Below are 25,037 nucleotides of genomic sequence, written 5' to 3'. Positions count from 1 at the left end.
GCTGTTGCCCTCTCAGTTCAAAAGAGAAAGTGTAAATGATGACAAGTAAAAGTTAATTTGTGCATCTGTGAAAAGATCTATGCATGAAGCGTACAACTACTACTACCATCATACATGAGCAAAAGATTTGGAAGAGAACCTGAGAAAATTCTGGTTCTATATAAAATCACTAAGTGTGTCTAAGGATTCCGTGAATTCTCTTGTCGACATGTCTGGTGTGACAGTTGAAGATAACAAAACAAATGCCAAAGCTTCAAATTACATGCTTAAGAAATCATTCATGTGGGAGAATTGTATAAATGTACTGTTGTTTGACCATCGAACAGACTTCCGTATGGATGACAGTAATAAGCACCCATGACATAGAGAAACAACTGAAATAGTTGAAAACAAGTCAGTCACCAGATCTGGATGGCATCCCATTTCAGTTTTTCAAAGAGTACTCTATGGCCTTAGCACTCTGCATTTGTTGTGAGTTCCTCACCCAGTGCAATGTCCCAAGCGAATGGAAAAAGTGCAGGTGACTCCTGTATATAAAAAAGGCAAAAGAACAGAAACGCAGAATTGCAGGCCAATACCCCTGCATCAGTTTGCTGCAGAATCCTTGAACATATCCTCAGTTCGAATATAATATATTTTTGTGAGACAGAGAAGCTTATGTCCATGAATCAGTATGGTTTTAGAAAGCATCTCTCATGCGAAACTCAGCTTACCCTTTTCTCATATGACATACTGTGAATTATGGATGAAGGGCAACATGCAGATTCCATATTCCTAGACTTCCAGAAAGCAGTTGACACAGTGTCTGTTGCAGGCTGTTAAGGAAGGTATGAGCATATGGAATAGGTTCACAGTTGTGTGAGTGGTTTGAAGACATTTTGTTTAATTTATTTATTCATCCATAAACAAATTTCTTTATATGGATGTCGTCTTTATACTTACTTATGTACATTATGTTGTCACATAAGATAATGAAATACAAGCTGTTTACAGGGTGTTACGGAAAGGTACGGCCAAACTTTCAGGAAACATTCCTCACACACAAATAAAGAAAAGATCTTATGTGGACATGTGTCTGGAAATGCGTAATTTCCATGTTATAGCTCATTTTAGTTTTGTCAGTATGTACTGTACTTCCTCGATTCACCGCCAGTTGGCCCAATTGAAGGAAGGTAATGTTGACTTCGGTGCTTGTGTTGACATGCGACTCATTGCTCTACAGTACTATCATCAAGCACATCAGTACGTAGCATCAACAGGTTAGTGTTCATCACGAACGTGGTTTTGCAGTCAGTGCAATGTTTACAAATGCGGAGTTGGCAGATGCCCATTTGACGATAACCCTAATGCCAGCGCCAGAGAAGTTGCTGCTGTACAAGGTAAAGTTGACCACGTCACTGTATGGAGAGTGCTACCGGAGAACCAATTGTTTCCACACCATGTACAGCGTGTGCAGGCACTATCAGTAGCTGATTGGCCTCCATGTGTACACTTCTGCGAATGGTTCAACCAACAATGTGACAATCCTCATTTCAGTGCAAATGTTATCTTTACGGATGAGGCTTCATTCCAACGTGATCAAATTGTAAATTTTCACAATCAACATGTGTGGGCTGACGAGAATCCGCACGCAATTGTGCAATCGCATCATCAACACAGATTTACTGTGAAAGTATGGGCAAGCATTGTTGGTGATGTCTTGATTGGGCCCCATGTTCTTCCACCTACGCTCAATGGAGCATGTTATCATGATTTCATACGGGATACTCTACCTGTGCTGCTAGAACATGTGCCTTTACAAGTATGACACAACATTTGGTTCATGCACGATGGAGCTCCTGCGCATTTCAGTCGAAGTGTTCGTACACTTCTCAACAACAGATTCGGTGACTGATGGATTGGTAGAGGTGGACCAATTCCATGGCCTCCACGCTCTCCTGACGTCAACCCTCTTGACTTTCATTTTTGGGGGCATTTGAAATCTCTTGTCTACGTAACCCCGGTACCAAATGTACAGACTCTTTGTGCTCGTATTGTGGACAGCTGTGATACAATATGCCATTCTCCAGGGCCGCATCAGCGCACCTGGGATTCCATGCGATGGAGGGTGGATGCATGTATCCTCGCTAACGGAGGACATTTTGAACATTTCCTGTAACAAAGTGTTTGAAGTCATGCTGGTACGGTCTGTTGCTGTGTGTTTCTATTCTATGAGTAATGTGATTTGAAGAGAAGTAATAAAATGAGCTCTAACATGGAAAGTAAGCATTTCCGGACACATGTCCACATAACATATTTTCTTTCTTTGTGTGTGAGGAATGTTTCCGGAAAGTTTGGCCGTGCCTTTTTGTAACACCCTGTATAACAAATTCATAATATATATGTGTATATTACACACAAAATTCATCATTGAATTACATAATGCAGAAGAACCTGCTTCAATCAAAAGAAATATATCACAAGACTCCTATAATACTTGTATGGGTAAATTACAATCTAGAATGTCCACTTTATAATTGATTAACATGATTATTTATGCGAATTTTATGCTGCATGAATTCTCTAATCGAGTAAAAACTATTTTTTATTAAATATTCTTTAAGGAATGCTTTAAATTTACGGAGTTTCTTTATGTTTTTGATTTCTTTTGACAATTTTTTGTATATCTTGACACTTTGGTAAAACATAGTGGTTTGGGTTTTAGTTTTATTCATTCTGTCTAGGTACAAGCAATTACTGTTTCTGGTTTGGTGATCATGTATGCAACTGTTTGCTGAATATCGCTCAATATTTTTGTGAATAAAAACTGTAGTTTGCGAGATATATTCACTTGGGATTGTCATACTACCCAATTTTTTAAATAGCTCATTGCAGTGTGCTCTTTTGTGACTCTTGCTCATTATTCTGATATCTTCTTTTTGCAATCTGAACACATATTTCACATTTTGGGCATTTGCACCCCAGAATGTTATACCGTAACTTATTATAGAATGTATGTGTGCAAAATATGTCATTCTCTGGCATGAACTACTGCACACAGTGACTAATATTCGTAAGGCATAGCATGCTGTGCTAATTTTTTTCCCAAGCATCCTAATATGTTCATCCCATTTTAATTGTTGATCAACATACATACCTAAAAATTTTGTGCTGGCTACACATTCTATGGTTTCATTTTGAACTTTAAGTTATGTCATATACGGTTTTTTTCTTTATATAGAAGTTTATGTTATTAGTCTTTTTCACATTAAGGGTTTCTTTGTTGTTATTTGACCAGTTGTGAATTGCCATAAGTGCCTTTTCAACTTTTACATTTAACATTTCTGGTGTCCTGTCTGTAATTATTATATTGCTGTCATCAGCACATAACACTGTTTCACCTTGCATTACCCACTGTGGGAAATCATTAATATAAATAAGAAATAGTACTGGGCCTAACACACTCCCTTGAGGTACTCAAATGTTCAAGTATTCTTAATCTGAAAGATGTTTTACCAAATAAATTGAGCTATGTGAAGTTTGAGATATCTCCACCCTCTGCACTCTGTCTGCAAGGTAAGATCTAAACCATTTATTTACAACCCCCCTGATTCCTAGTGCTTCAAGTTTACCTAGTAGTATTTCATGGTCAACTCTATCAAATGCTTTATTGAGATCAAGGAAAATGCCTGTTACTTGTTCTCCTTTATCTAGGGCTTCTAGAACTACTCTTGTAAATTTTTCTATAGCTGTTTCTGTTCCCTTTCCAGTCCTGAAACCAAACTGTTCTTTGCATAGGAGTTGGTATTTATTTAAGTAGTCCATAAGTCTGTTTTTCATAATAGTTTCCATTATTTTTGAAAAAGAAGGCAGCAATGAAACTGGTCTGTAATTCTCTCTATTTTCTGTATCACCTTTTTTGTGTATGGGAAGAATTTTTGCTTGCTTTAGATAATTAGGGAAGCAACCTGATGAGGACGACTCGTGTATAATGTCTGCTAAGGGTTCTTTTATGCTGCTAATGCAGTCTTTTAGTATACACATTGGAACTTCATCTAAACCCGTGGATGATTTACTCTTGAATTTATGTAAAATGCTACCGATTTCCTCTCCATTGGTGGGTAGCAGTAGCATTGTGAGAGATACATAGTTCTTTGCCATTGTGTGTTGTGTTTTAGGAAGCTTTTCTTGCAGTTTTGTTGCTATATTACCAAAGTAGTTGCTTATAAAGTTTGCCAGGCCCTTAGGATTATCTATTAAACTATCTTTATTTCTTATTTTTATGTTCATCTGCTTTGATTTTGAGTTACCAGTTTCTTGTTTTACTATATTCCAAATGGCTCTGCTTTTATTGTTTGAGTTCTGTATGGTCTTTTCATTTTGGATTCTCTTTGCTTCCTGCAACAGTTTTCTGTATCCCCTCTTGTGCCTGAGAAAAATCTGTAAGAAGCCTGAGTCACTCTTATCATTTTTGATTGATCTCAGATATTTGAGTGTTTCCGGTGGTTTTCTGATACCTTTTGTCACCCAAGTCTTCCTACTAGATCACCCAACAGAATGTACTACTTTAGGAAATGTTTCCTCAAATTTTAACTTGAATATATTCATGAATTTGTTGAATTTTTCATTTACATGTGTTCCCGAATATACTTCTGACCATGTCTGGCCAGTCATCTGTGTTGCAAATTCACACCTTTTTGATTTAGAAAAAAACCCTTCTGTAGTTAAGCACTTTTGCTTGTAACTTTGTAGATATTTTAAGTTTTGCACTTTGACCAAAGTGGTCTGATATCCCAAGGTTTTTAACAGTTACTTCACAGCATTTGTGGTTAATATCTGTTAGAATATGATCAATTATTGAAGATGAGTGTTTGGTTACTCTTGTGGCATTTGTTACCCATTGTAAGATACCATAACTGTACAAGATACTCAAGAACCTGGTGCTGACTTTGCCCATTTTCAGCACATTGATATTTAAATCTCCACAAGTAATAATATGTACTTTAGGATTGCATATTTTGTCCAACACTTGTATTAATTTAGTGAAAAAGGTTTCAACATCACCATTAGGAGACCTATATAAACACAGTATATACAATTTTATGGGTATTTTGTTCTTTTAACTCTACTACTAAAAGTTCAAAATTTTTTCTTCACTCAAAGAAGTCATATCACTCCTGACTATGAACTGAAGTCCTTTTTTCACATAAATACATGAGCCCCCACTCCTATTTATTGTCCTGCTATAATAACATGCTAATTCATAAGAAGGTAAAACTATGTATTCAATTTCAGATCCTTTGCACCAGTGTTAAGTAATGCAGACTATCAAGCTATCTATGGCTTCTAGTTCAATTTCTGACTGTTGCACTTTGTTCCTTATTGACTGAACATTCTGGTGAAATATTGTTAAATAATTATAGTTACTTATCTGAGGTGTTGCTTCTTCCTTCCTTCTATTAAAAAATCCTTTAGATGGGAAGGAGGCACAGATCTTTTTTTGTTCAGACTGCTAGATAATAGATCTTCTACTGTTGCCACTGCTGTAGCTGTTGCTTCCTGACTTGTTTGTGGTAATGACACTGCTCCCATCACCACTGTTGTTCTTATGTTACTACTGGTTTTGCATTCCTTGTTGTTACTGCTGTTGTTGTAGCTGTTGATGCTGACACTGATTCCTCTTCTGCCTGGCTGTTCTGTTGTCTCCAGTGGAATTGGGCCATGTATTTCACTGTTTATGGAAATAGTTTTCATTAACTCCCCAAGCTTTTCACATAAATAGGACTTGCCTTTCTTGTTTAAGTGCATTCCATGTTTTGTGATGAAGCACAGTATTTCCAAATCAGCTGTATGAAGAAAGAAAACATTGTCCATGGATCTGCAGATTTTTTGGTGGATCCTGTTGGCTTTCTGGATCTCTTTATTTACACAGGACCCTTCTGGTAGATCATGCCTGTGAGTTAACCCTATAACATTTTGATTTTTTATTCTGTTGAGGACTGTCTTTAGTGTCCAAGTAGCTTCTCTTAGCTCATTTTTATAGATATCATTTGCACCACCGAATATTACTATGCACTGATTTTGCCATGTGTGGTTAGTATAATTACAGTCTTTTAAAATTTCTTTCATACAGGCACCTGGTTTGATGAAACCTGTAGATCTGAGTCCATTCTGATATTGTATTTTTTCTGCTAACTCTCTTCCGTTACTATCTGAATATAGGACAACATCTCTTGTTTCATTCCCCACAATGTTTTGCGTTAATTGATTTGTATTACTGTGTGTTTCCCATCCAAATGGTCATTTGAGATGATGGTTTTCATCCTTTTGCACAATCCTGATGGGGAAACTCGGATATTCCATCTTCTTAATTAATAGAACCCAGTATGTTGTCCTCAATGGCAAGTGTTTATCAGAGACAAGAGTAGTGTCAGGAGTGCCCCATGGAAGTGTGATAGGACACCTATTATTCTCTGTATACATGAATGATTTAGCAGGCAGGGTAGGCAGCAATCTGCAGTTGTTTGTTGATGGTGCTGTGGTGTGTAATGTGTTAAAGTTGAGTGTCTGTAGTAGGATACGAGGTGACTTGGACAAAATTTCTAGTCGGTGTGATGAATGGCAGCTAGCTTTAAATGTAGAACAATGTAAATTAACGCAGATGATTATGAGAAACAAACCCATAATGTTCAGATACAGCATTAGTAGTGTCCTGCTTGACACACTCACGTTGTTTAAATATCTGGCATAATGTTGCAAAGCAATATGAAATGGAATGAGCTTGTGAGGATTGTGGTAGGGAAGTTGAACTTTTGACTTTGGTTTATTGGCAGAATTCTGGGGAAGTGTGATTCATCTGTAAAGGAGACGACGTATGGGACACTAGTGCAATATGTTCTTGAGTACTAAAAAACGTTTGGGATCTGTACCAGGAAGACATCGAAGCAGTTCAGAGGTGGGCTGCTAGATTTGTTACTGGTAGGTTTGAGTGACATGCAAGTGTTACAGAGACGCTTTGGGAATTCAAATGGAAATCCTTGGAGGGAAGATGACATTCTTTCTGAGTAACTCCATGACAAAATTTGGAGACCTAGTATTTGAAGCTGGCTGCAGAACAATTCTGCTGCATCCACCAAACATTGCGTCTAAGGACCAAGAAGATAAGAGACGAGAGATTAGGGCTCATACAGGGGAATGTAGACAGCCATTTTCCCCTCGCTCACTTTGTTAGGAAATCCACTACAACAGTTAAAGATCTGGGATGAGGTTCCAGTGGAACACAGCTTAAATCCACCAGGTTTTCAAGAGAGCAAGTACTGACATACATATGTATGTCAGAACAGCAGTCTACGATAGTCAGGAGTTATGTGCAATTGGGTTTCTTTTTCAGTTATGCTAGAACATAGTCGTGCATGGAAAATAAGGTTGCCACCTTATTGAATTCTCATTTTTCTTTCTTTCCCCCCTCCCAGAGAAGTAGAATGGAACAGAGAGAGATCAGGAATGCCTGTAATGAGGTTGGATATTTTTTTAAGATATTGTGATGAACATAAGCTAATTATAGATATTGAATGATTGGATGTCTCTGTTGAACGAAGGTCTGAATTCAGAAATGACTATTACAATTTAACTTGTCAGTAGGAAGAATCAGGGAGTGTTAGTGTGACAGTTACATTTACTTTATATCTTCTTAACCACCACTCAGCATTTCATGTTTAAGATAAATGGTAAATGTTGATCTGTCCTCTCATTCATTGTATGTTTTCTTTTTTACCTAGAATTAGGGAAGGGTAGAAATCCTGTGGATTACTGTTATTCAGAATTTACTGAATGATTTTGATAAAGTGCAGTTAGTAATGACCTGTAAGGTGGACAAGGAAGGTGGGAGCTGCAAAAGTGTAATGAGCATGTAGCTTCACAGACTGGTTGAGAATTAAGTAACAGAGATTCCAAACCAACGTCCTTGAATATTTGTACAGCCCATTTGAATATTTTCTCTTTGAAACAACAGAAAAAAAAGAGTAAATGCTGGCGTGTTGCGGATATAATCATGTGCTCTTGCTCAAGGCAGCTTCTTATTCACATCCATCACTGATAAAGCAAATGAAACAAACCTTTCTGCAAGTACTGTACTGTGCGTAGATAATAGTCCTTCATCACCAAGGTTGTTTTTGCATAGTAGGGTGGTTTTGCTCTTCTATGTGCAGCTTGCCAGTTTGAATACCAAAGGAGGAAGAAATTTCCTTTCTCCAAGGCAAGTACAATGTAGCAATATTTCACAATATATCCACACCTTGCAAAGAAAAGTGTCCAATTTGTTAAAAAGAAGAAATGTTTTCCATCCAAGTGTCTGAATTAAACTTTAGGTTCTGCAACCTGATAACGCCTTATAGTGGTGTTATCAACTGACAGACTCTAAAGTGTTGTTCAGACTCTCTCTCCTTCCCTACCTCCACATACTTTTTATACCACTAACTGAGCACTCCAACACTGTTCCACCTGCAAACAGCACATGGGAAGAATGATTGTCAGTAAACCTCTGTAATGGTTCTAATTTTTCAAACTTTCTCCTCATTGTCATTATGTGAGACATATATAGGGGGAAATAATATGTTATACACCTCTTCCCGGAAAGTGCTCTCTTGAAATTTCCATAGTAAATCTCTCCATGATGCACAGCGCCTCTCTTGTAATATCTGCCAATGGCATTTGTTGAGCATTTCCATAATGCTGTGGTGCTGACTAAACAACCCCATGATGAGACATGCTGCTCTTCATTGGATCTTCTCTCTCTCTTCTATCAGTCCTATCTGGTAGGGATCCCAGAGAGATGAACAATACACAAGAACAGGTAGAAAAAGTATCTTATAAGCCATTTCTTTCATGGATGAGTTACATTTCCATAAGATTCTTCCTGTGGCTCTGAGTCGGCATCTGCTTTTCCCAATATTTGTTTTATAAGGTTATTCCAATTAAGGTTGCGCTGGATAGTCACTCCTAGATATTTTATGGCACATACTGTTTCCTGTGGTTTGTCATCAATAGTGTAGCTATACGACAGTGGATTTCTATTCCTATCTAGGTGAAATATGTTATATTTATTTACATTCAGGGTCAATTGCCAGAGCCTTTATCATCCATCAATTCTCTCTAGGTCATTCCGCAATTCATCACTGTCTTCTGGCATTGCTACTTGTTATGGACAATTGTATCATCTGTGAACACTTACGAAACAAAAGCGCCATCAGGTCGATAGATACACAAACAAATACAAACATACACACAAAATTCAAGCTTTCGCAACCAACGGTTGCTTCTTCAGGAAAGAGGGAAGGAGAGGGAAAGACGAAAGGATGTGGGTTTTAAGGGAGAGGGTAAGGAGTCATTCCAATCCTGGGAGCGGAGAGACTTACCTTAAGGGGAAAAAAGGACAGGTATACACTCACGCACACACACACATATCCATCTGCACATACACAGACACAAGCAGACATCTGTAAAGGCCAAATTTTACATTTTAAAATGTCTGCTTGGTTCTGTGTATGTGCGAATGGATATGTGTGTGTGTGCGCGCGCGAGTGTATACCTGTCCTTTTTTCCCCTTAAGGTAAGTCTTTCCACTCCCGGGATTGGAATGACTCTGGGGTGCACCGGAAATTACCATTACATCTTTTGATTTTGTTCCATTCAGAGCAATATGTTGAGGACTGTCACAAAGTCGAGGAACATGGCATCAACCTGAACGCCATTGTCTACAACACCATGGATCTCATGGAGGAACAGAGCGAGCTAGTTTCCTGGTATCTCCCTCCCTCCCTCCCTCCCTCCCTCCCTCCCTCCCTCCCTCCCTCCCTCCCTCCCTCCCTCCCTCAGTACAGATCACAACACCTTACGCTTTCTTAATGTTTCCGCCACCCTGGTATGATGTATGTAACTTCCCACTTGCTATTCCTAGATTGTGTACTGTATGAAAGAGTATAATGCAGGTGATCACATAATTTTTGTAATAAATTTCAGTGATTCCTGGATCATTATTTTTGGTGTTGCTAGAGGGGTTGGGTTGGGTTGGGTTGTTTGGGGAAGGAGACCAGACAGAGAGGCCATCGATCTCATCGGATTTTAGTGTTGCTAGAATTTTCTTCAGTTTTAAACCTTTCATTTACTCCAAACCAGTGTTTTAGTCTTAATTCCTTGGACCTGGTGCTTCCCTCACAGCCATAAACCACCTTTCTCCAACACAGCCCCTTGCTCTGCACCTCCTGTAGGTATACAGGTGTGTGTGTGTGTGTTTTTTTTGTTGTATTGTTACTTGTATTCAAAAATTTATTTAAATTTAACAAAATTATTTATTTTCTCCTAGAACTTTCCATTACCATTTTTAAAACTTTCTGTATTTTAGGTGATGTGATTGCAATTGAGAGGCCATATGCTTCAGTGCTGTTAGATGATGCATACTACACCCACTGCTACAACTGTTTGTTGCGCTGTAATGCACTGATCCCTTGTGAAACTTGTTCCATGGTAACATTCATGATAAAGTAACTTTATGTTTTCATTATGTTTAATTTTTAAATCATATCACTGATTTCATTAACACTCTTTTCCAGGTGATGTTCTGCAGTGACAAATGTCGAAATGAAGCACTAGAGAAAAGTCATTCTGTTGACTGTTCAATTTTGGCACCACTTACCAGATATGGAATCGATAAAATGGGAATGTTGGCAGTAAGGATTATATTGACTGCAGCAGCTTATGGAAAAAAATTAAACGAGCTGCTCAGTGAAATACGATCTTTTGAAATGGAGACATCTGCAGATAAACGAACAAAAGGTTTCAGCAAAGATGGAAAATATCATTCTGATGAATATACAACAATTTATCATCTGGTTGGCAATACAGACAAACGTACTGTAGGTGATTTGTTTAAGCGTGCTGTTAATGCTGCGTGTATATTGCATTGTTTTGAAGAGTACTCAGATTTCTTCAATCCAGAAAATGCTTCAAGTAATAAACAGTTGCCTGATTCAGGAAAGAACAAGGGAAGTGAAGGTCATCAGAGCCCTCAAGATTTTCAGAAGGAAGCCAAACTTATTGTTGGTGGTCTTTTACTGAGACATTTACAAAATTTACCATGCAATGCTCATGAAGTTTCAGAATTTATACACATTTCTGCAGTAGCCCAAAACAAAGAAAAGTTTGATTTAGACATGATAGAAATAGGAGCCGCAGCATATTCTTTTTTAAGTTTGATAAACCACTCATGTGATCCAAATGTTGTTAGGAATAGTCACTGTGGAAGCACAGCTGTTCTGAGAGTCATAAAACCAATCAAGAAAGGTGAACAGGTATCAAAATTAAAATTACTTTTTTTTCATTTTGGATGTCTATGCTTGTGTGTTAACATGTTGGCAATTACATTTACAAACATGTCTACCTTTGTTCCATTTTAAGTTTTATTTTATTCATCTATTTGTGAGATGGGTAGATCACATAAATAATGAGGAGGTATTGAATAGAATTGGGGAGAAGAGGAGTTTGTAGCAAGGAGTTTGTGGCACAACTTGACTAGAAGAAGGAATCGGTTAGTAGGACATGTTCTGAGGCATCAGGGGATTACAAATTTAGCATTGGAGGGTAAAAATCATAGAGGGAGACCAAGAGATGTATACACAAAGCAGATTCAGAAGGATGTAGGTTGCAGTGAGTACTGGGAGATGAAGAAGCTTGCACAGGATAGAGTAGCATGGAGAGCTGCATCAAACCTGTCTCAGGACTGAAGACCACAACAACAACAACATTTATGAGAGGTGGTAGTTTGCATGCCTTAGTGTTGTGGATAAAGATAAATCACTGAGTGCCCCCCCACCCCCCCCCCACCCCACACACACACAGGGGGGGAGGGAGTGGGGGAGAGGAGGAGGAGGAGGAGGAGGAGGAGAACTAAATATTGAAAGAGAATGACCTGACTGTAATAAAATTATCATAATTATAAATTATGCATTTGATGTGTAGTAATGTGAAAAACTAGTTTTAGTTTGCCATTTTCTCATTAATGGACTGCATGGGGTAACAATAGACCCTGTCCACCTGTAGTTGAAACCAGAATTATTACAAGAGGACTGATACAATAACTTTCTGGCTCACTGACTTAATAGCTTCTTCATCAAGAGCAAAAGAGGAACACAAAAATACAATATGAATAAGAGTAAATCTGCCTAGTTGGAATTAGTAGCAGTTGTATCTAAATTATTCTCATTGATGGTGATAGTGCCACATTTTTATTTCTTGTCCTTTTCTTACATTTCTAATTTCCCCTCAGCATATGAGCCACCAGCTTGACAGCTTGTATCATAGGTTTTCACATTCTTATTGCTCTGGCCTAGGTTCCTGTTATTTGACTAATTATTAAGCATAAGGGCCAATGGCCTTGCTACAATGGTAACACTGGTTTCCTTCAGATTACCAAAGTTAAGTACTATCAGGCTTGCCTAGCACTTGGATAGGCAACCATCTGGGTCTGCCGAGTGCTGATGACAAGCAAGGTGCATCCAGCCCTTGTGAGGCCAACTAAGGAGCTACATGACTGAGAATTAGTCACAAAAGCTGACAACAGCCAGGAGATAGTGTGCTGACCACGTGCCCCTCCTTATCTGTATCCTGTTACACCTGACACAGTGTTCTGTCAGTACCACTGGTCCTGACAAGGCGTGTTTGGATGGAAATTAGTTTTTAGTTTTAGTAAGCATAAGGAACTTATTTTTTTATTACGTTTCATTTCTGTCTTTTTCATTATTTGTGCTGCACTTGTTTTCCTTGGTCAGGTGCACTCTTTCTTGCTATTTTATCTCTTCTCCACTCTTTTTTACTTATTTCTTGCTCTTAATTAATAAAACTGGAGCATTCAAAAAATTAAAGCCATCATTTCCATGATTCAAAAGAAAGAACAGATGTCAGTTGTTTATTACAGACAAACCATTAAAAATAAAAAAAACTGCACATGTCACTGGATAGAGGAAGGTTCAAAGTTTTGACACAGCTGCACTGTTGTTTGTTTGTAGCAACATGGTGACTACACCACAAGAGAAATCTTTTTGTGTGTTGGACAGCAAGATCTTGTTAATTGATTTTGGCTTCTCTAGTCACCAGGCGTCACACCTCGTAGTTTTTTTTTTTTTTTTTGTGGGGTTATGTCTTTGTTCCATCTATGGCAGCTACTCATCAAGAGCTAAGAAATCGAATTATCGAAGCTGTCACTACCATTTCAATATCTCTTGAGCATTGCATGGTGCTCATGTTGAGTTTATGGAATACTGTCTGTGCAAATGCAAATAGAATAGTTCATTCACAGGATAACATTAAAACCATATGGTCTGTCCTGAAGGAAGTGTCTGATCAGCAGTACAAGGTTGACAATGTAAAGTCACTTTATAGTAAAAATATTTCTGTTACTGATAAGTCAGATATATTTACTGCATGTAACAATCACATTCTGAGCATTGCTGGTGAATTAAATAAAAACTTAGGCTCTACAGGCAATCATATAACTCTTGGAAAATACCTTTCTGAGACTGATGTCTGAAATACTCCTCTATGACACTGACAAGTGGAAGATTGAGTCAATAATTAAATCACTAAAGACTAAGGACTCTCATGGATATGATGGAGTACATAGCAGAATACTGAAGTACTGTGGTGCATGTGTTAGCCCTGTACTCCATCATATTTGTAAAGTCTCCTCTAAGAACAGTCAGTTTCATGAATGATTAAAGTACTCAGTAGTAAAACCACTTTATAAAACGTGAGAAAGGGATAATTTAGACCTATTTCTATGCCATCAGTGTTTTCTAAAGTTACTGAAAAGGCTGTGTATGTAAGGATAATTGATCATTGTATTCCACATAATTTGCTATCAAATGTAGAGTTCAGTTTTAGAAGTCATTTAACAACTGATATTCTATATTCTCTTTTCTCAGAGAGATATTGGACGGGCTAAACAAATTAAACAAAAGATTTTGAACACTATATATCTTTTTGATTTAACTAAGGCCTCTGATTGTATTGATCACAAAAATATTTCTCCAGAAGTTAGAGCATTATGAAATACGGGAGTCACTCACAGTTGGTTCACCTGTTACTTAAACAACACACAGCAAAAGGTCATTATCCACAGTGCTGAGAATGGCTATGATGTGGGGCCTGAGTGGGGCATGGTTAAATGGAGGCGTGCCCCAGGGATCAGTGCTGGGACCACTCCTGTTCATTATTTATATAAATGATATGCCCTCCAGTATTATAGATGATTGCTGAAGACACTAGCTTGGTAGTAAAGGATGTCATGTGTAACACTGTCACTGTTTCAAATAGTGCAGTTCATGACATAAGTTCATGCCTTATAGAAAATAAACAAATGCTAAATCACAGCAACACTCAGTTTTTACATTTTCTAGCACCAAGTTCAATGAAACCTGACATTCTATTTTCACAGAATGGGCATATGATTAGTGAAACTGAACAGTTCAAATTTCTAGGTGTTCAGTTAGATAGTAAACTGTCATGGAAAGTCCACATTCAGGATCTTGTTCAAAGACTTTTTGCCGCCATTTTTACTATTCAAATGGTATATGAAGTAAGTGATAGTTCACAGAAAATGTAGTATGCTTTGCTTATTTCATTTGCTTATGATGTATGGTATTTTATTTTGGGGTAACTCTTCCCATCCTCAAAGCTTATTTTTGGCTCAGAAATGAACGGTTAGGGCAATAAGTGATGTGAGTTTGCAAACCTCTTGTCGACCCCTGTTCATTTGTCTGAGTATTCTGACAATGGCCTCTCAATGTATATATTCTTTATTGTCATTTCTTGTTAACAATGTCAACTTATTCCCAAGAATTAACAGTTTTCGCTCATTTAGTACTAGGCAGAAATCCACTCTGCATTTGGATCGCACTTTCTTGACACTTATGCAGAAAGGTGTGCAGTATACTGCTGCATCCATTTTCAATAAGCTAACACAAGAGTTCAAAAATCTTAGCAACAATCCACACACTTTCCGTTCAAAACTGAAGAGTTTCCCCATGGTCCACTCCTTCTGTTCTGTCAAGGAGATCCTTGAAAAATTAAGCTGATTCCTGTGTTATAGTGTTGATTGTGTTTAATGAACATATGGCTTGTCTTTTTTGGGTTCATAAATATTTTATCTCTTATTAGTTTTACATTGTAATTTCATGTACTGACATGTTCCATAACCATGGAGATTCACTCCTCAATTTGGTCCTATGAAACTAGACATGTAGAATAAAATAAAATAAATAAAGTAAGACCTTGAACTTTCATCTGTCCAATGACATGTGCAATGTCTTTCTAACTTTCATAGTTGCTTTGCAATAAACAATTGAAATCTGTTCTTTCTTTTTCAATGGCCCTGTGTTTCTGTCAGCCATGCCTTGTTGTACAAAATTCATTGCTGTATAAAACATTGCAAATGTAATATTTCAGCTTGCATTAGAAATCAGATGATTTTAAAACTGTTTTCCCTTATTAAATCCATTCAAGAATGAGCTTCTAACATTTCAGGTAGTATTTTTACTGCCAGTTAGGCTCTCTGCTTAAAAATGAAGTCCAATTTTTGCTCTAAGAATTATAATTCAGAAGATTTAAATAAAGTAATTCAAATTGAAAGTAAAAAATGGATTTTTATTACATGAATCACAGGCAATGAATGTCTACTCAACAACTCACAAAAAGGGTTTAATTAGGGAGAAGGTGACAGACACTAACATTAAATTCAAGATTCAAAGAAATAACTCATTTAATTTCTACCTTTCAGAATTTTTGAAATTTTTTTCCAAGCAGGGAAGCAAAATAGAAAAAGTCAGCAATTTACTTTATGGTTATAACGTAGTATCAGGTTACTTGAAGAAATACATCAACCAGTGACTGGGTGTTGTATTTCTTCAAGTAGTTTAATCCACAGCCATGGAGCTCAACCACCAGTGGTATAGATAGATTTACTTAAAATTTTACACAATGCTCTAATGAACATTCATATGGACAGTAGCCTATATGTATTAACAGGAACTGTAAAACATAACCAGTACTCCAGCAGCAACTGAGCGGCACATTCGGCATGTTGGTAGCAGCCAGTGCAGGCAAAGGCAGTGCTGTCACTGCTGGAGTACTTGTTACTCCTCATGTTTTACTGCCCCTATAAATACATGTCAGTAAAACAAATATTTCTGTAGAGTAATTTGGGACCACTATACTGAATCTGCATGTAAAATTCCACTTTAAAATTAATTTTGTTTGTAGCAGGAAACAAAACAACATTTTCTATTGATGCTGGGCATTGCATGAAAGATGTGATAAGCACTATTTGTTTGGGCTGACTCCAGCTATACATTGGAAAAACAAAATTGTAAATATCTCCCAAACATGAGTGATGACTCTTAGGAGGGACACCCTGTATATAAGTAATATATAAAGGGGAAACATTGTTATAAAAAAACTCAAAAAGTACTTGAACAATTAACTTCAGATTTGTACTTGTTACTCTAAAAGTGTTTGGACGAATATAGAAACTATATATAAAACAGTGCAAGTTGTTAGCAAAAATCTTGAAAAGTTGTTGACATTCAGATGGCTGTAGACTGTATATTTTTTAAAGAACATGTACAGCTTTTCTATTAAAAATGACTGTGAGAAAGAAAATGCTATGCTGTTGTAAAAATGTGCATTTTTGTTTCCTTTGACACAGCTAGTTTTTACTGTGATAATGAGGCATTTAAACAATTTGACAAACTGTTCCCCCCAAGTATATTCTTTCTCATAATATCAAACAATGGAAAATCCATGATGGAATGTAACAATGTTATGAGAAGGAAAGTTCTACTCACCACATAGCAGAGCTGGTGAATTGCAAAAAAAAAATGTAAATTGTATAAACAGCAATGAACTGTTTTGTTTGCTTTCTTGCAGACTGTTTTCACAGAAAACAGGAATGTTGTGGTTTGGGCTTATCGTCTTATGACTGGAAAACTACTACAGCATCTAAATTTGCAGTGACAGTAGAAAATGTTCAAGATCAGTGGGTGGGGGGGGGGGGGGGGGGGAGGGTGAGAGAAGATGGATAGAAAGAGGGAGAAGTAGGAGAAGATTATGTCTTGTATCCAGTTCCCGTATATAATAGAAACGTGCTGTCTCTTTTCTTTCTAGTCCCTCTAACCAGACTGAACCACAGTAATGTATAGCTGAATGTGACTAATAGTAAATAAAGAAATAGTAAAAAATTAAATAACATTACTGAGTATAGAAACTACTGTTGATAATGCCAGTGAGTGATAATGCAGAGTATAAATAGATAAGTGGAAAGCAGGAATAAAGAAAGGCATGGAAGATGACAAGCAAATCAAGGTGGAAAAGACTAGTGAAAATTAAGATGGGTGGCACATAACAGCCAAGAAGTACCCCCTGTTGAGTACTTCACAGTGCAGGAAGAGAGAGAGAGAGAGAGAGAGAGAGAGAGAGAGAGAGAGAGAGAATGTGTGTGTGTGTGTGTATGTGTGTGTGTGTGTGCATGTGCATGTCCTTCCTTTTTGACAAAAGCTAGTGACCTGTTACATTTTGTATGCGTCACACACATTGGTCCTGCTGTTACAGGTTCTCTTTAGTTCTGTTTGCTGCAACTTTAACTGTGTGTCATTAATTATATTCATTTGTTAATTTAATGGTCAGAAACAGTTTCTTATAATTAATGATTTTCGTTTTCAGGTCTTTGACAATTATGGTTATCATTATGCAACTCATAGCCTTGAGGAAAGACAGTTACATCTGAGTTCACAGTACTTTTTCAGGTGCATGTGTGAACCATGCACCGGTAATTGGCCTTTATATGTCAGTCTCCCGAGTGCACAGTTATTGCTTAAATGCATTCACTGTAGTGCTGTGCTAGAAGATAACTTTCCAACCAATCTGTCTGAAAGAATCTTGGTTACATGCACAATGTGCAAGGGTGTGAATGATATTGTCAAGAGGAAGAAAGTGTTAATGGAGTCATCAGATCGATTTAAGGATAATATATCAGCTGTCTTACGTGGCCACACCAAGGGTGTGGCTACCAGTTTAGTAACTCATTTGACATTGTTGCATGAAAATGTACTAAGACCTTGGAAAGAATACAATGACTGTCAAGAAGCATTGAAGCAGTGCTTCAATTTTCTTGGGAACTGTTATACCATCTGATGAATAAATAAAAAGTTGGTGCCTTTCTAATCTTTGTGTGGTCATTTCATGTACCATAAAATGAGGTGAATCTGACCAGCTCGTGTCAATCCAATCATTTACCAGTTTTTCCACTTTTGGATAACTTAGCCTACATTTCAGTTGACCATTGTCGTGACTTCTTGCCTAATCTATCAACAACAATGGCATGTTGGAGTGCATGCAACCAGCAAATTGCACTGTAAGTAGGTGTGTGATTCTTGTGCTACACTCGTGTAGTCAACACAACAGTGCAAAAACTTCTGCTGCCCCCCTGTTACTTACAAAGTGTAATTGCTAAGTTGCAATATTATTGCTTGCATATGAACATCTTAAGTGACACAGTCTCTTTTTTTTCTTTTTTTTTTTCATTACTAATACTTTTTAGTCACTATGCAGGCCTAATTAGAAAATTCCGTTTTTGTAGGGTGAATCCAATCATGTGAGTATACCAAAAGGTTCTGGGACCAACACAGAAATCTAACTACAAACCAGAATTTCTTCTAAATGTGGTGAAAGTTGTCAAATTGGGAAAATTAAGCATCCAGAAAGCATTAGAGCAATACATAGTTCCATATACCACATTAAATGATAAACTCAAGGAAAGGTACAAATACAAAATAGGCGGCCCACCAGCTTTAACCAATAGTGAGGAAAAAAGCCTGGATGAAGGAAAATTGTGTTGTGTGAAATGGGTGTTTCATTTGAGGAATAATGATGTTAGGGACATTGTACAGGCATATTTCAGTTGAGCAGGGAGGATTGAAAAAAGATTTTGTGACAATCAACCTGGGCATGAGTGGGTAAAATCTTTTCTAAAAAGAAATAAAGAACTAAAAGTTAGACTGAATGAAAATGTGAAGAGGGCAAAGGCAGCAGTTACCCGAGAAACAGTGATTGATTATTTTAAAAACCTGGAAGTGACCTTGAGTGGTGTCCCTCCCTCCAATTTTATAACCTATGACGAGACAAACTTTTATGACGATCCTGGACAAGTGAAAGTAATAGTGAAGTGAGGCACAAGACATTGTAAAAGGATAGTGAATAGTTCTAAGTCAGGTATCAGTGTGATGAGCAACAGCTGCCGATGACACGGTCCTCCCATCTTACGCAGTTTATATGGCGAAACACCTCTACAATAATTGGACTGAAAGGGGCATAACTGGTGCCGGTTATAATAGGAATCAAAGTGGTTGGTTTGACTTAACAATGTCTGAATTGTGGTTTGCTGAAATTGTCTTGCCTTATACCTGGCAATTAGAGGGACCTAAAGTGATTATAGGTGACAGTCTCTCAAGTCATCTGTCATATAACGTGATTAAACTATGTCAGAAACAGGACATTAAATTTGTGCTTCTACCACCTAATTATACTCATTTGTGGCTGCCAGTTAATGTGGCTATTTTTAGACCTTGAAAACTTACTTGGAGAAATGTGCTAGATGGTTGAAAAAGGAAGAATAGAGGAGTGGTGCCAAGATCCGAATTTCCTGGGTTGTTGAAAAACACCTTTCAAAATCTAGCTATCACATCCAAATCAAATGTAACATCTGGGTTCAGAAAAGCAGGATTTTTTTCTTTCTGTCTCGATATAGTCATTTCACAGATTCCAGAAGCAACAATAACAATGCACACAGCACAGCTTATCAGAAGTTTATTAGGCAGCAGCCTTCGAAATGCAATTGAAATGGGTTTGCTCTAACGAAACAAAAGGAAAGCCACGCCAAGGAAAGCGTGTAGCATTAACTCCAGGAAAAGGAATTATTGTCAGTGAATTCTATGAAAATGATAGTGATGGGGCTGCAAGCAGGGAGTTCCTATCCAGAACATCTAACAGTGATCTAGAACAGCACAAGTCAAATGAAAATGAAGAAATGGACAAGGAGAAAGATTAAGATTGGCATGAATTTAAGAAAATAATTTCACCATAGTAAAATTTCCTACAAAAAAAGTTTCAGGTTTTTTATTGGTAAAATTGTGTATACCTGTCCTTTTTTCCCCTTAAGGTAAGTCTTTCCGCTCCCGGGATTGGAATGACTCCTTACCCTCTCCCTTAAAACCCACATCCTTTTGTCTTTCCCTCTCCTTCCCTCTTTCCTGAAGAAGCAACCATTGGTTGTGAAAGCTTGAATTTTGTGTGTATGTTTGTGTTTGTTTGTGTATCTATCGACCTGCCAGCGCTTTTGTTCGGTAAGTCACATCAACTTTGTTTTTAGATATATTTTTCCCACGTGGAATGTTTCCCTCTATTATATTCATCATTTTATGGTTTTATGGTAACACGCTTTCAAGTAAGGCAGTAATCTGAAAAATTATTAGTTTTCAGGTGCAGAGGCATACAGTGTGTGTGTGTGTGTGTGTGTGTGTGTGTGTGTGAGAGAGAGAGAGAGAGAGAGAGAGAGAGAGATAAAATGTCTTGTGGTATTGACGGAATTCCAGACAAAGTAATCAAACATAGTTCCACCAGTATAGATGCTCACCTAATTGACATTATTAATACTTCTTTCAGGACAGGGGTGTTCCCATCAAAACTAAAACTATCCATAACAAAGCCACTATCACCCAAAGGATAGTACAGCTGACATAAATAATTATAGACCAGTGTCATTATTGTCAGGTTTCTCTAAAGTAATTGAAAGAATAGTGTATGAAAGGCTAGCTGACTTCCTGAATAAAAATAAAATACTGACTAATGCTCAAAATGGGTTTAGAAAGAACAGATCCACAGGAATAGCAGTCTTCCAATTCATGAAAATGTAGGTGGCCTGTAGATTGCTAACGTCCATAGATGTTGTGTGACTGACCGTAAAGTCTCGAAGAGGAGGCTTCCCGTGCGGATGGAAGTGTCCCCGATGATAACAGGTTGAGATGACAGGAAGCAAGACCCCTGAAGCAGTGAGATGATCCAGCTCCTGTTTGACCTGATCATGAAGGGCCTCAGGAATGGGCCAAGCCCGAAAAAACTTAGGCCGAACAGTGGGTTTGGGCATGATGTGAGCTTCAAAGTCGTTTGCACGGCCTAATCCAGGAGAAAAAAGGGACGAAAATGTTGTCGACATGGAATCCAATGGAGCATAAGGAGCAGCATCAGAGACAATATTGACAGAGTCATCTATGGAGAACCCAAATATGCAAAAGGCATCGAAACCAAAAAGATTCTCCACGTTACTATGGTCGACCACAAATACGGAAACAGTGTGAACTACAGATTTATAAGATACCTCAGCATCAAATTGTCCCAAGAGAGAAATCTTCTGTTTATTGTAAGTCCGTAATTGCCTAGTGACAGGTGACAGGGTTGGAGAACCCAACTGAAGATACATCTGAGAATTGATGATAGTGGCAGCAGAACCAGTATCTACCTGCATGCGAACATCTCGACCAAGTATTTGGACAGTGAGGAATAACTTCCGTGAAAGGAAAGAAGTACAATTGACAGACAACACAGAATCAGCATCATGTTCATGAACATCATGTATGTGGTCGGATTTGCAAACGGATGATGCAAGACCCTTTTTTTTTTGCATTTGTGACACACAGCCCAACGTTGTGGACAATCTTCTTGTGAATGTTTCGTAAAACACTGTGGACATGAAGGAAGTTGAAACTTCCTGGCAGATTAAAACTGTGCGCCCAACCGAGACTCAAACTCGGGACCTTTGCCTTTTGCAGGCAAGTGCTTTACCAACAGAGCTACCGAAGCACGACTCACGCCCGGTACTCACAGCGTCACTTCTACCAGTACCCGTCTCCTACCTTCCAAACTTTACAGAAGCTCTCCTGCGAACATTGCAGAACTAGCACTCCTGAAAGAAATGATACTGCGGAGACATGGCTTAGCCACAGCCTTGGGGATGTTCCCAGAATGAGATTTTCATTCTGCAACAGAGTGTGCGCTGATATGAATCTTCCTGGCATTCTGGAAACATCCCCAAGGCTGTGGCTAAGCCATGTATCCACAGTATCCTTCCTTTCAGGAGTGTTAGTTCTGAAAGGTTCGCAGGAGAGCTTCTGTAAAGTTTGGAAGGTAGGAGTTGGATACTGGTAGAAGTGAAGCTGTGAGTACCGGGCGTGAGTTATGCTTCGGTAGCTCAGTTGGTAGAGCACTTGCCCGCAAAAGGCAAAGGTCTCGAGTTCGAGTCTCGGTCGGGCACACAGTTTTAATCTGCCAGGAAGTTTCATATCAGCGCACACTCCGCTGCAGAGTGAAAATCTCATTCATGAAAGAAGTTGCTGTGGGTTTTGCTGCAGTTTCTTAGAGGTTTGTATACGGTTAGGCCAAGGCTGCGGTTGGGACCATACTGCGGTCACGTCAGCCAGCGGGGACGCGCCACATGCTTCATCAACATCGCACAGAAGTTGCATTTCCCTGATGTCGCCCCATGCCTCTATTTGCACTCCAGCGGCCCGAGAAATTTCAAAAGACTGAGCGATGGATAGGACTTCATCTAGAGTTGGATTTGCCAACTGAAGGGCACGTTGCCTAACTTCTTTGTCAGGCGCTGATTGGATAATAGCATCCCGTACCATGGAATCGGCGTAGGACTCTTCATGAACTTCAGTAACAAATTGGCACTTTCTACTGAGGCCGTGAAGTTCAGCAGCCCAAGCGCGATAGGATTGATTTGGTTGTTTTTGACAACTATAAAAGGCAACACGAGAGGCTACCACATGTGTTTGCTTTTGAAAATAGACAGAAGTGAGCACATTTCAGCAAAGGACAAAGACGCAGGATCTTTCAAAGTAGCCAATTGTGACAAGAACCGATACATTTGGGGTGAAATCCATGAATGGAACAGAGACTTACATGTTTGTTCGTCCGTGACATGAAATGCCAAGAAGTGCTGTCGAAGACATTTTTCGTAATCAGACCAGTCTTCTGCCATCTCATCATGAGGAGGAAAATTAGGTAGAGACAATGACGAGAGACGCCCCGCGTTTGATGCCGTGATGAAATCACGAATCGCATTTGTGAGAAGCATTTGCTGTTCTATGAGACCTTGCAATAGTTGCTCTAAAGTAACCATGGAAACGTGGGTCAATGATGGAAAAGAAAAATCACTACCTCGTTGCCAATTGTAATAACTTCAAGTTGAACAAATATATTTCAAGGAAGACACAATACATGAAAGTCACAGATCAAATAAACAGAGTAAGATGCGTGTACACTTTAACAGTCAAATCGTAACTGAGTCCAAGTCTAGCGGCCGCTGGCTGGCTGGCCCCTTAGGTGGCGCTGCTGCTGCATGGCTGGCAGACAGCGTCGCATGTAGAGGACGCGCATAACTGTGTGGCGGCACTTTGAAAGATCGGCGAGTCACAGCAAAAACGGTATTGATGAATTTAAGTAATATTAAAAGTAAAGCTAGAAGAAGAGTAAAAGCTGAGTTAAGGAACTATGTTATTGCACAAGCTCCATACACAGAATTCCTTGGTATATGGGTGGATGAGTACTTGAGATGAGAAAAGCATCTAGAAGTCTTGAGTAAAAAATTAAGTAAATGCTGCTATGTGCTAAGATTGCTTCAGGAATGGTGCAATACTGTTTGCCTATTATGCTTACATGAACAGTTTGCTTAGATATGGTGTGATCTTCTGGGGAAATACAAGTATGGCAAAACAAGCTTTGAAACTTCAAAAAAGGGCTATTAGAATAATGAAAGGGGTTTGCTGCAGAGTGTCATGCAAGGAAATATTTAAAGAATTTAAAATAATAACTCTTCCTAGCTTATACATCTGTGAATGTGTATGCTTTCTGAAAACTCACCAGAAATTTTCAACATTAAATAATCAGATTCATAACCATGAAACAAGGAATGTATGATTTTCACAGAGACACCAACAAAGGAGCACTCTACCAAAAAAGTGTAAACTACCAGCCCAAAATACTTTTTAGTGCGTTGCCTTCTACAATAAAGAAAATTAAAGAATTTCATAAATTCAAGGTAGCTCTACTAACACACAGTTTTTATAGCATTGAAGAATATCTGAATATGGAAAAGTAATATTATTTATATATACTGATATAAAATATTTGTATTTATTATGCAAGTTTTTGAAACAAATTAAAGATAAGAAACTATATTGTAATTGACTACATCCATACAACGTGTACTGTTAACGGATGAATAAAGCTCTGCTACTCGTATAGCTAACAGCTGATTGTATCAGGTTTGATTATCATATTTAATACCTGTAGGATACTATAGAAAGCAATCCACTTTGTTTTGAAAATGACATTTTCCTTTCTGCAAGACTGCTTCCAATCTATGATCTTATAATTTGAAAAAATTATTATTTTTCATCATTTGAACTCTTTTTCTTTGTAATAAACCTATAACAGCAATTGACAGTTTGTTCTAGACCGAAACTTGAACCCGGATCCTGTTTATCATGAGCAGTCACCTCAAACATCAGACTGTCTGAGGGCGTCTCTAGGCCTCAACTCAAACTTCTGTAGTCACTGATGTTTCCATCTATGACTTCCAAACATTACTGTCAGAGTCTGTCCATGGGCTTTGTGGTAACAGCACCCCTGTAGAATAGAGGCAGTGGAGGACAGTGCTTTACCTTACCACAAGAGAAATATACAGGGTGTTTCAAAAATGGCCGGTATATTTGAAATGACAATACAAAGTAAACGAGCAGCGATAGAAATACACCGTTTGTTGCAATATACTTGGGACAACAGTACATTTTCAGGCAGACAAACTTTCGAAATTACAGTAGTTACAATTGTCAACAACAGATGGCGCTGCGGTCTGGGAAACTCTATAGTACGATATTTTCCACATATCCGCCATG

The 25,037-nt window shown here is 38.2% G+C and overlaps 1 protein-coding gene across 1 annotated transcript in view; it reads left to right on the top strand.

The window, feature by feature from the left end:
- Positions 1-18,246, top strand: part of LOC126335185 (SET and MYND domain-containing protein 4-like) — a 30,754-nt gene extending 12,508 nt beyond the window's left edge. The window contains exons 3-5 of the mRNA XM_049998179.1: positions 10,379-10,500; positions 10,587-11,324; positions 17,746-18,246. Of these exons, the coding sequence (XP_049854136.1) occupies positions 10,379-10,500; positions 10,587-11,324; positions 17,746-18,216 (1,331 nt within the window). The 3' untranslated portion in view covers positions 18,217-18,246. The remainder of the gene's footprint in view (positions 1-10,378; positions 10,501-10,586; positions 11,325-17,745) is intronic.
- Positions 18,247-25,037: the final 6,791 nt, after the last annotated feature.

Source organism: Schistocerca gregaria, chromosome 2 (genome assembly GCF_023897955.1).
Source record: "Schistocerca gregaria isolate iqSchGreg1 chromosome 2, iqSchGreg1.2, whole genome shotgun sequence".
NCBI classification, from domain to species: Eukaryota; Metazoa; Arthropoda; class Insecta; order Orthoptera; family Acrididae; genus Schistocerca; species Schistocerca gregaria.
Note: the sequence above shows the minus strand (reverse complement) of the source record. Positions and strands in the feature narration are given on the sequence as shown.